The following is an 11,082-nucleotide window of genomic DNA, read 5'->3' as shown; positions in this document are numbered from 1 at the left end:
TTGCTTCTTAAAATTAACACAACTACTCTAAACTTGTGCAGTCAATGCTATTAGTTTAGTTTCTCACAAAGCAATTGCCCAAAAAATCAATGAAAATGAAATAAGAAGAGAATATGATAAAGAAGAAGTAGGAAATGAGAGATAAATTTGTTTTCATATATTTATTGATGCAAAAATCTCTCATATTAATAAGTAAAGTTGAACATGCAAATTGTTCATAGAACAACTATTAAGTTTATGACTCATTATTAAATATCAATTAATTGTAACTGCTGAAAATAGAAAAGCAATCCATACTAATAAAACTTGACCATTATTCCTAAATTTAGATCTTCCTCTCAAGTCTCAACCACAATGTTAACCGGTGTATTCCAGGAAAAAAGATGTATCTTTAAGCTCCAGGTCAAGATCCTTATTCCATTTGTTCTGTTAATTGAGCAGAAGATCTTCTTTTGCCCTTCCTATAAGAGACAAGACTGTAGCAGCAACATGCTTTGAGGAAAGACCTGCTTCTTCATTCTGAAATTGGGCAGATCCATGCTCAATATATTTATCAGGAAGCATCATTGGTCTCCACTGCAAGTGAATTTCAAAAGGGCAGTATAACTCCACAAGTTAGTTACTTTAGAGGAATAATAATAATACCTTCAAAGGAATTGTGGAATGAGTTACTTCAAAATAGAGGAAGGTTTACCTTCAGAGGTCCATCAAGGATACCAGATATGCTTAAGAATTGTGAAACATGGGATGCAAAACCTCCAATAGAACCCTCTTCCAATGTAATGAGTACTTCATGCTCTTTAGCTAGTAGTTGAATGAGATCAGTATCTAATGGCTTGCAGAACCTAGCATCAGCAACTGTCACATAAACACCTATTGTTTTAAGCATTTCTGCAGCTTGCAGACATCGTTGAACCATGGAACCGTATCCCAAAAGAGCGACTCGGCTACCTTCTATCAGAATTCTTCCTTTTCCTATCTGCATAACAAAGAAAATTTCAGTTTGCTTGCATTATGTTAGTGAAAATGCCTGTTAGATATTTATGCTTTACCTCAAGTGGAGTTCCTTTGTTATTGAGAGGAAGACTGGCTCCAATTCCATTGCCCCTTGGGAATCTAAAGCAGCTTGGTCTATCATCTATAGCTGCGGCGGTTGCAACCATATGCATCAGTTCAGCTTCATCAGATGGAGCCATAACCACCATGTTGGGCAAAGAAGCCATGAAAGTGATATCAAATGCTCCACAGTGGGTTGGTCCATCCCCACCAACTAATCCACCTCTATCCACAGCAAATCGAACAGGTAGCTTTTGAAGATCAACATCGTGGACTACCTATATACCAAAGATTAATCACACTAGTGATGCCATTGTTCTGTTACAAGTACACAGACATAGATAATAGATCAATATGGCCAAATTTCATTTCATGATTTGGCTCACCTGATCATATCCGCGCTGCAGGAATGACGAACTAATAGCACAAAAAGGTTTGAAACCTTCAGTAGCTAATCCAGCTGCAAAGGTAACAGCATGTTGTTCAGCTATCCCAACATCGAAACAACGCTCAGGAAACCTTTTCTGGAAATAATTCAGGCCAGTCCCTCCTCCCATTGCTGCGTGAATAGCAACTATGTTTTTGTCAATTTCAGCTTCCTTGATCAGAGATTCAGCAAAGTACTGGTTATATGAAAGTGTAGACGATTTTGGCTTAAACTGGCGTCCTGTTTTTGGATCAAACTTGGCAACATCTGAAAGTGTGAGAAAGTATAAGTATCATTAAGTATATTTCACGAAGATATTTGTAAGAGAAAAAAAATTATAAAAAGTAAACTTTCTCACTATGCATTTTATCAGCTGCTGCTTCAGCTGGCGGGTATCCCTTTCCTTTTTCTGTCACAACATGAATCAAAACAGGACCTAGTGTAGGCATTGCTTTCACTTTCTCAAAAATGAGGACCAGATCTTCGATGTTATGACCATCCACGGGGCCGATGTAGTATAATCCAAGCTCCTCAAAAAGTGTAGAACCAGAAGCACTAATCATACCTCTTGCATACTCATCAACTTTTGCTGCAACTTGGTGTTTTTGTCCTCCTATTTGCTTGGTTATGTTCTTTAACAGATGAAATTAGTGTCAAATGCTAAATTATATTGAAAAGCATGGCTTTGATTAATCAAACTTTTGCTAAAAAATATAAGTTCAGGGGACTTACTTTTGCAGTATCTCTGATCTTGCGGAATTCTATGCTAGCTTGAATTTTGCTTAAAGTCCTACTAAGGGCTCCAACTGGAGTTGCAGGGCCGTCGAGAGTAGCAGTTGGCAAAGAGACTTGCTTGTTGTCATTAAGTACAACTATCAAGTTAGTATCAAGGAATCCTGCATTGTTGATGGCCTCATACGCTAACCCAGCAGTCATTGCTCCATCTCCAATCACTGAAATTACATTGTTCTTCTTTTCCAATAGATCACGTGCAACTGCCATGCCTATAGAAATTTATTTTTTGAAGAAGAAAACAATAGAGCAGTGAGAAATGTGGTTTAATGGGTGAATAAATGCATCTTCACATATAGCTGATTAGAAAACAGTATGGATCTTAAGATTCCAGAATCTCACCAAGACCAGCAGATATGCTTGTAGAACTATGTCCTACTCCAAAAGCATCATGAATGCTCTCATCCCTTTTAGGAAAACCTGCTAGCCCTGAAGTCATCTTAATGGTGTGCATTAGTGACCTTCTACCTGTAAGAATCTTGTGGGCGTATGCCTGCATTTTGTGACTTCTTCTTAGACCCTCTTACAATTGGCACCACATTTGATCATAAATTCATAATGAAAAGTTTTTTTTTGGATCATAATGGAAAGTTAAAAAATATAAAAATTGAAGCAGAGAAAATATGAAACTTGTTTTACAAGAGAAACTTTGTCAATGTAATTGATTGGTTTTGCATTTAACAAGCCTAAATACATTATCTATAGTATAGCTTCCAACTTGAAAGTTTTTTTAAATGCTTTTATAAACAAACTAATAGGGTTTTTTTTTTATATTTTTTTATATTATGGATCTCCACCAAATACTGAACAAAATGAATGTAAGGAAAACTAGGGATGAAAATCCCTCCTATGCAATTTTTCCTTTTTTTTTTTATGTCAAATTGGGTTAAAAATAAATTTACGTTCATTGTTGTATTGATTAACATTTTTAATTATTTTTTATTTCAGAAATTCCTTTCATGTAAAGGAGTGTTAATAATGCTCACTTTAACATTTTTTCTAACACCCTTTTTTTTCATTGGTTCAAATTAATGTCACGACCCTAAATTCAACAATTAAATTCTATGCTACTACAAGAAAAAAAAAATTCATTTTTTTTAATATTTCAATACAATAATCAAGTCAATTCCAAATTTGATATTAATCTGAGTCAATATTAATATTTTTATAACTATAACCTCAATATTTTTACCTCAAAAGGTGTCAACAAAATTGGAAGAAAACTTGATAAATTAACTAATTTGGTTCAAACCAATTAAGAGTGTGTTTATTTTCGCTTTTTTATTTCACTTTTTAATGAAAAAATATCATTTTTTAAAACTTTTTAGATGTTGGTTGAGCAACTTTTGAAAAAATTATTATTTAAAAAAGTGAAAAATAGATTATTTGAGAAAACTACTTTGATTAATTTATCAAAAAAATATATTATGATAAAATAGAGACAAAATAAAAAAATTTGTTTTAATTAGTGCAAGCAAACACAATCAACTTATATTTTTCTTAAAATCTCTAAAATAATCTATTTTTTAGACAGGTAAAAATTATTATTTTTTAATTTGACATAAACACAATCAATTTTATTTTTGTTGGTTTGTATTATGAAGTTTATGGTATGAATCCAAACTGATTGACACCAACATTCCCTCCATTGGAATCTATCATGAATATTTTAGTCTCAATTCATGAACCACTAACAAAATAACAAAAAATTAATACACCTTTAATTATTTTTCTTTTTCTATCTCAACTAGGTGTCTACACCAATTGGTGTAAACCAAACATTATTGATTAATTTTTAGTTAGACAACAAATAATAGGAGAAAAACTAACCTGATGCCCAACATCCCAAAGGATCTTGTCGTCTGGGGTGCTGAAAACATAATGCAGAGCAACTGTTAATTCCACCACCCCCAAGCTTGAGCTAAGATGCCCACCAATGTTTGACAGAGTGTGTACAAGATCTGCTCTTAGCTCTGCTGCAAGTTTTTCAAGATCCTAAAAAACACATACTTGATTCATTAATCCTATATAGACAAGCCATACAAAAAATATAAGAAAATAACTCATGCTGTGATCATGGTATCTCAGACATGATTTCTCGTTTTAAATGGTTCACCTGTGTGGATAAGTTCTTAATGTGAATCGGGTCGTTAACTGTATCCAACAATGGTGTTGCTGGTTTCTCACAAGCGTAATCGATCTTCCACTCATCGTTCTCTTTTCTTATAATAGTCCTTCCCCCATCGCCTGCATTATTTACTGAAGCTCTCACACAGAACTGTCACAGATTGTATTATCAGTGAATAAAAACATGGTCTTTAATTTACAAGGAAAAGGAATTAATTAGAAGAGTGATCCATGATGAAAGAAAAACAAAGGAACTTTAATGAAAAGGAATTAGAAAACCATGAATGTCAAATAAACATAGATGGTGTGTAGTCTTGTTAAATTGTTAGATTGATCATAAGTGATATGTAGATGTGATTCACCAACCTGTGTTCTGCCACCACAATTTGGAGTTGGAGCTTTGTGTATGTGGAATGGGAGAAGTGAATGATTGGGCTTAACAAAGATACTAGAGAAGGCCATGGTTTCTCTAAACGAGTGAGAGAAAGAAATGAGAGACAATGTTTGTAAGTATACAAATGACACTGGACAATAATTCTATGAACGTAGGTGCAATTCTCCTCCTATATATACACTTGAGAAATGCTAGCAACACTTAACACTCCCAATTTGGTGGTACTAACACTAATTTTAACCAATTAAAAAAATATTAAAAAAAGAGTGTGAAAAAGAATATTATATTCCTAGCACACCTCATATATTATTGGAGTCAAAATTATGGATTTAATGCAATTTCATTATCATGTAAAATTTATTCAGAATTGTTTTTAAAAATTAATTAGAATATAAAAGAGGGAGCCACTCATTAAATATGGTTTTATGTGGGGTAATTAATATTACAATATAAATATAATATATTATTATATATCTTAAAATATCACAATAATATAATGCAAAATATGTATAGTATTAATTTTTCATAACAATTTAATAATGATTTAATTGTATAATAAATAAGTCTTAATAAAAGTAGATACCTGTAATCTGGCTAGAAGAAATAGTCTTTGGATTATGTCTATTTTATATAATTATGTAGATGATATTTTAAGTATAGTTATAATGCTCTATATTTTTATTAAATAGTAATTATTATAATACAAATAGAAGTAAAATATAATATAAATATCAGTAATAAAAAATCTAAAATCTAATATCACACAATAGGTTATAACATCATACCTTATAACTACATTAACATAATAATATAATATGATAAAATACATAATAATTTTTAAATTGACTACATTAAAATCAATCTTGACAATATAATTAACCATTATTATAATTTAATAAAATATATTATCATATAATATATTGAAATATTATATAATATTAAATATAATAATATAATACTAAATATAATAATATAATATTAAATATAATATTATTATATTGAAATATTATACAATATTAAATATATTATCATATTCTGAAAATTGATTGTTGGCTTGCTGTTATTCCATGGCTTAAGGAGGATCATAAATTTTTCATGAATACTGGTCTTTAGTTCGATGCGTTAAAGTGACATCTTGTAGCTTTATTTGGAAGTTTTCTTGTACTGATTTTTTGTTGTAAGCTTTTGGGGATGGAATTGATTTATTATCTTAGTTATAAAGGCATGTGGAAGTTTTTTTTTTTTTCTTTTCGAAAGGATAAATTATATTAATATAAACGAGAGGAGAAATAGCAAGATATACACCCTCCTCAAGGGATAAAAAAATAAGAACCAGCAAAAAAAAAAAAACCCACCAAAAATAGACAGCCCACCAAAAACCACTAGACGGCCAATAAAGCCTAGCAAAGCCCGAAAAAGCCCACGAAACCCACTCTGTAACACCCCGACTTCGGTGGCGTTACTTTAGTAACCAAAAAGAAAATAAAGCGGAAAAACGTGAATATTTTTTTTCGATTTGTTTAAATAATAAAATAAAGACTTGTCGAAATAAAGACTCTACGGCGAAAGATAGCATAACTAATGTACAATATATTTACAGCCCCCGCTATAAGTAGTAAGCCACGTCACGAGTATCCTCCAGTGACGGGAAAGTAACCGAAAGTAGTGCCCGTGGGCAAATATGTACAAACCAGAATAAAATGTCAAGTGTTCGTAATACAGTTCTCCAAACGAAAGTAGGTCAGCCCAAAACGGCCTAAACAATACCTCCTAGTCCGACCAACTCTCTGTGATTTCCATAAAGAAAACCACACAAAAAGCTAACGGTCGGGGACCTACCCTGCCCCAAAATAAGAACATGACGACCAGAGATATAACGCTACTCCTACCCTAATCCTGTCCAGAGGAGTACACCCCAGCACTCTCAACTACATGCTGGCATGATCGTCGTCTGAATCAGAATCCAGGACGACTAGGTCAATGTCTGCAACCATCCTCTCTCTCGCTACTGCAACATGCTCCTGGGCTGGTCTCGCGGGTCCGGAACCCGATCCAAAGTCATCAGCAACAACAACAGTAGGTGAGCTATGTAACATCCTGACTTGACGACTGGCCTCACGGTAACAACACGAGTCTTTTCAGCGCACTTTGTCCTCACTCGCGCGCTTCCCGGGAAAACTTCCAAGGAGGTCACCCATCATAATATTGCTCCAAGGCTAGCACACTTAACCATGGAGTTCTTATGAGTTGGGCTCCCGAAAAGAAGTTGCAACTTGTTGTTATGGGTAGTACAATCAAATCTTTTATGCCCTCCTCAACTGTATAGTCCATCCCTATACAGTCTCTGAATACCTCTTGTTCGGGTGTGAGATCGGTTCATTCATGTGCCCCTCCGCCTAAAAGCCTGCCAGGAGCCGCTCCTTGTCCGTGCCTCACTGCACCGGCGATCACTCCCCGCCCTCGTCGGCCCCGGGCGTCACAGGCCCACCAGCTTCCGCTTGGTTCGTCCTCGAACCACACCGTACTGGGAGAGGTCGGCTCTGATACCACTTGTAACATCCTGACTTGACGATTGGCCTCACGGTAACAACACGAGTCTTTTCAGCGCACTTTGTCCTCACTCGCGCGCTTCCCGGGAAAACTTCCCAGGAGGTCACCCATCATAATATTGCTTCAAGGCTAGCACACTTAACCATGGAGTTCTTATGAGTTGGCTCCCGAAAAGAAGTTGCAACTTGTTGTTATGGGTAGTACAATCAAATCTTTTATGCCCTCCTCAACTGTATAGTCCATCCCTATACAGTCTCGGAATACCTCTTGTTCGGGTGTGAGATCGGTTCATTCATGTGCCCCTCCGCCTAGAAGCCTGCCAGGAGCCGCTCCTTGTCCGTGCCTCACTTCACCGGCGATCACTCCCCGCCCTCGTCGGCCCCGGGCGTCACAGGCTAATGTAAGACCCAAGTTTTTAAGTTTAGGATAAGTGAATAAAATTCCTATTCACGATTAGGTTTGATGTATCGTGAAGGGAAACCTGAACAAGACTTTATTGGATGGAATAAATTCATGAAGGATCAGGAAAAGTCTAAGGATTGTATCAAAATCGATAAAAGTTATAGCACGACTAATATTCGCTTAAACCTAGGTCAAGAACGCTAGTAAATAGCTAATTTACACTTTAAGACACGATGGAAACTAATTCTAAAAATCTTCAGAGAAATGTTAGAACTTCTCTTGATCGTCTATAAACAAGCGTTTCGATACGAAACCCTGGAATGTACGAACGTCAAATTCCAATACTCAGAGGTTTGCCGAAACTAAAACCCTGATAGTTCAAGAAAACTAAAATCAACCGACGATGAAGACTTTTTCTATTCGGAGCTTCAAATGAAGATTCCACACGCGTACACCCATTTCTCTTGATGTTTCCAATCTTTCTTCAGAAGGAAGTTTTCTCTTCCGACATTCACTGCAAAAAGTAGTTTTTCGGGTAAAATAGATTTACACCGACTTTGAATCGTTTACCTTAATTCCAAGAAACCTCTTTTGAGTTTTGGAATTCTGTCGCCAAAACCTATCTTAGAATTCACGGAGGAACGCGCAGGAAAAATCGGAATCGCGAAATTTTCATTTTTCCGCATTTTCCAAAACCTATAAATAGCAAGAAAATGAGAAAATTTGCAAAAACTTACCCATTTCATACCCAAAACCGGCGAGCTCAAGGAGGAGGAAGGAGGAGAATATTTTTGCCATTTCTTGCTTGATCGTTGCTCTGACAATTGCTGCTTGAAGGTATCGAGGTATAGTTGCTAATCCTTGCCTCTGATCGTCAATTCCGTAGTTTTTCTCTATGTCTTTCTGTGCTCTAAGTTTTGAGGTTTTTGCAAAACTGTTCAAATAACTTCATCTTTCTATCTAAACATCTTCCCTACGTGCCCAAGAACATGTTTAGCGGATTACATTTCGCCGATTCTAGCCGAATTGCCGCCGAGTTTCAATTTTGCTCCAAATACCCATTTTTAGGCAAAGTTTCAACCTTTGGACTGAAAACTATCGACTTAGCTTAGTGCTAGTAGGATTAGTCGTCATAAACGTCGTTGTTGACGTCCCCATCCAATTTTTTTTTTCGAAATTTCAATTTTGAAATTCTGAGCTAAAAATATTGACCAAAATACCCCTGCGACAGTTTTCGATCCGATAATTTTTCCGAGTTTAGATTCACCTTAGTTACGACTAATAATAACCTAGGAACCAAGTTTGATCGAAGAAAAGTCGGCGCACACAATTGTTGTGTGTGGCCGTGAGCTACCCTAGGGGAGGAGGAAAATTTCTTTTTCGAAAACTTGTCCGATTTCATTAGATTATCGTACCTCGGAGTATATGCTACTTCGTGTAACCTTAGTGAGTATTGATTGTTGAGTTTCTGACTGATTATGATGGAATTCTGTGGTTTTTGCTTTAAGGTTCTTTTGAGGAAATTCCCGAAGAACAAGGCGTGGATTGTGAAGGAGCGTTTGAGGAGAACCCTGGAGGAGCTACAGGTGAGGGCTACTCACTGAACTATTAGCTAATGCTTTAGGTGTCGACGCATTCGACTTGATTTACTGTTTATGCACTTGTTTGTGTTTGACTGGGAAAATGTTTTCTGAGGCTTCGACTGACAATGATGATTATTCATCTATTGACTGTTTTTGAGTTTGAATCACATGCTATGTGTTAAATGGTTAATCTAGGATGTGTGATATCTGCTCTATATGCTAAGTGCTACGTGGTTAATTTAGGATGTGTTGATACATGAGTTATGGTTGTTGGATTGTGCTAATTTAACTTTGCTATTACACATATGTCTGTGTTACTGGAGAGTGAGGATAGCGGGCAGGTCATGCCAAATTTTTATGAGATTTTGAGAAAGTTTGACGGGACGAACGGAGTTCGGGCCTTGTTATGGTTTTAGTGGATCGAGACATTCTCTGGGAATTACTTGGGATTATGGGATCTTTGAAACTCATAGGAAATACGATAAGACTAAAAGGAAACTATTTTTACAAGGAAAATTCATAAGATATTAAACAACCTCTAAACCTTTAAATAATGATAACAATCTCGAATGCAAGCCTAAAACTGAAAATATTAGTTTTGGAAAATGAGAAGTGTCGTCGAATCCAAGTTTTAGGGAATTTGTAAGTTCTGAGTATGTTGATACTCCTTCGCTCTTGGAGCAGTTTGTTTAGCCATCCAAGGGATGAGCCGAGAAGCTTCACTGAGGCATGAGACCTCGTGAAAAGCATGGATCTTCACTGAGGCGTGAGACCTCGTGAACAGCATGAAACTTCACTGGAGCGTGAGACTTCGTGCAAGTGTGTAAATTCACTGAGGCGTGAGACCTCGTGAAAGCATAAAACTTCACTGGAGCGTGAGACTTCGTGAAAGCATCGATGATTCGAAGAGTGATCATGAGTGTTTGCACTCTTTTTTTATGATTAATTGTATTTTGTCGCAGAATCGACATTTACCTTAGGGTATTCCTTATAGAGACAGTAAGTTAGTTAGAACACGTGGCGACATGTCGAGTGAGGTCGGAGACGTTGTTTGGCTAATTATTTTGCATTCATGCACTCATTTTGAGGTTAATACACGGCGGGATACCGGACCTCGGTGGATTCCAAAATGGTCATAAGACCCGGATTTCCATATAAGAACACTGCGGTGATTCTTAGTAGCAGACGGAAATGGCAGACCTTCGGGTTCACTGCTGATCTGACTACGCTTTGTGTGGTATAAGAGACACGCGAGCAGAAATGGTCCCACCGTGGCTGGTGTTAGGGCTGACTCGTTGATGCCCATCCTTCCGGAATGCATCTTGTCAACCAGCATTGCATTTCATGCAACACGCATACTAACTTAGTCGCTGAGTGTGATTGATACTTGTTAAACCTATTTGATGCATGCTAATTGTTATTATCGTCTTTTATATTCATTGTGAACTGTACAACCCTAGGATGTTACCTCTAACTTATAAACCTAAGTGGCTACTCCTTATCTTTACCTATTGGATTTATTACTTACATAATTCTTTGGAGTTGACCCTCGCGTCTTCTGTGTGTGCTTTGGCGGACTACGCCCATTGTCAGATGTCTATGGCGGACTGGTTTACGATAGTCCACCCTTCGGGGGGGGACCCTGTTTGAGATGCTGGACCAGGATGACCCCGGTTCATGGGTGGTCGACCCCGCTGGCCACCGTGCGACCTATTCGGGGAGGATTATGGAGGACCGCGTCGACCGACTGG

General features: G+C 36.7%; 1 protein-coding gene across 1 annotated transcript; it reads right to left on the bottom strand.

Moving 5' to 3' along the window:
* Window positions 1-247: 247 nt before the first annotated feature.
* On the bottom strand, window positions 248-4,864 carry LOC130714096 (probable 1-deoxy-D-xylulose-5-phosphate synthase 2, chloroplastic). Its single transcript, XM_057563975.1, has 10 exons — window positions 4,769-4,864; window positions 4,392-4,553; window positions 4,106-4,270; window positions 2,618-2,768; window positions 2,216-2,487; window positions 1,842-2,115; window positions 1,443-1,750; window positions 1,053-1,334; window positions 695-979; window positions 248-576 (listed from the first exon to the last, which is right to left on the bottom strand). Exons 1-10 carry the CDS (start codon window positions 4,862-4,864, stop codon window positions 430-432), a joined length of 2,142 nt encoding a protein of 713 aa, XP_057419958.1. The 3' UTR covers window positions 248-429.
* Between the last annotated feature and the right edge of the window lie 6,218 nt (window positions 4,865-11,082).

The sequence above is a fragment of the Lotus japonicus genome, chromosome 4, assembly GCF_012489685.1.
Source record: "Lotus japonicus ecotype B-129 chromosome 4, LjGifu_v1.2".
NCBI classification, from domain to species: domain Eukaryota; kingdom Viridiplantae; phylum Streptophyta; class Magnoliopsida; order Fabales; family Fabaceae; genus Lotus; species Lotus japonicus.
This window is presented reverse-complemented; position numbering and strand designations above follow the sequence as displayed.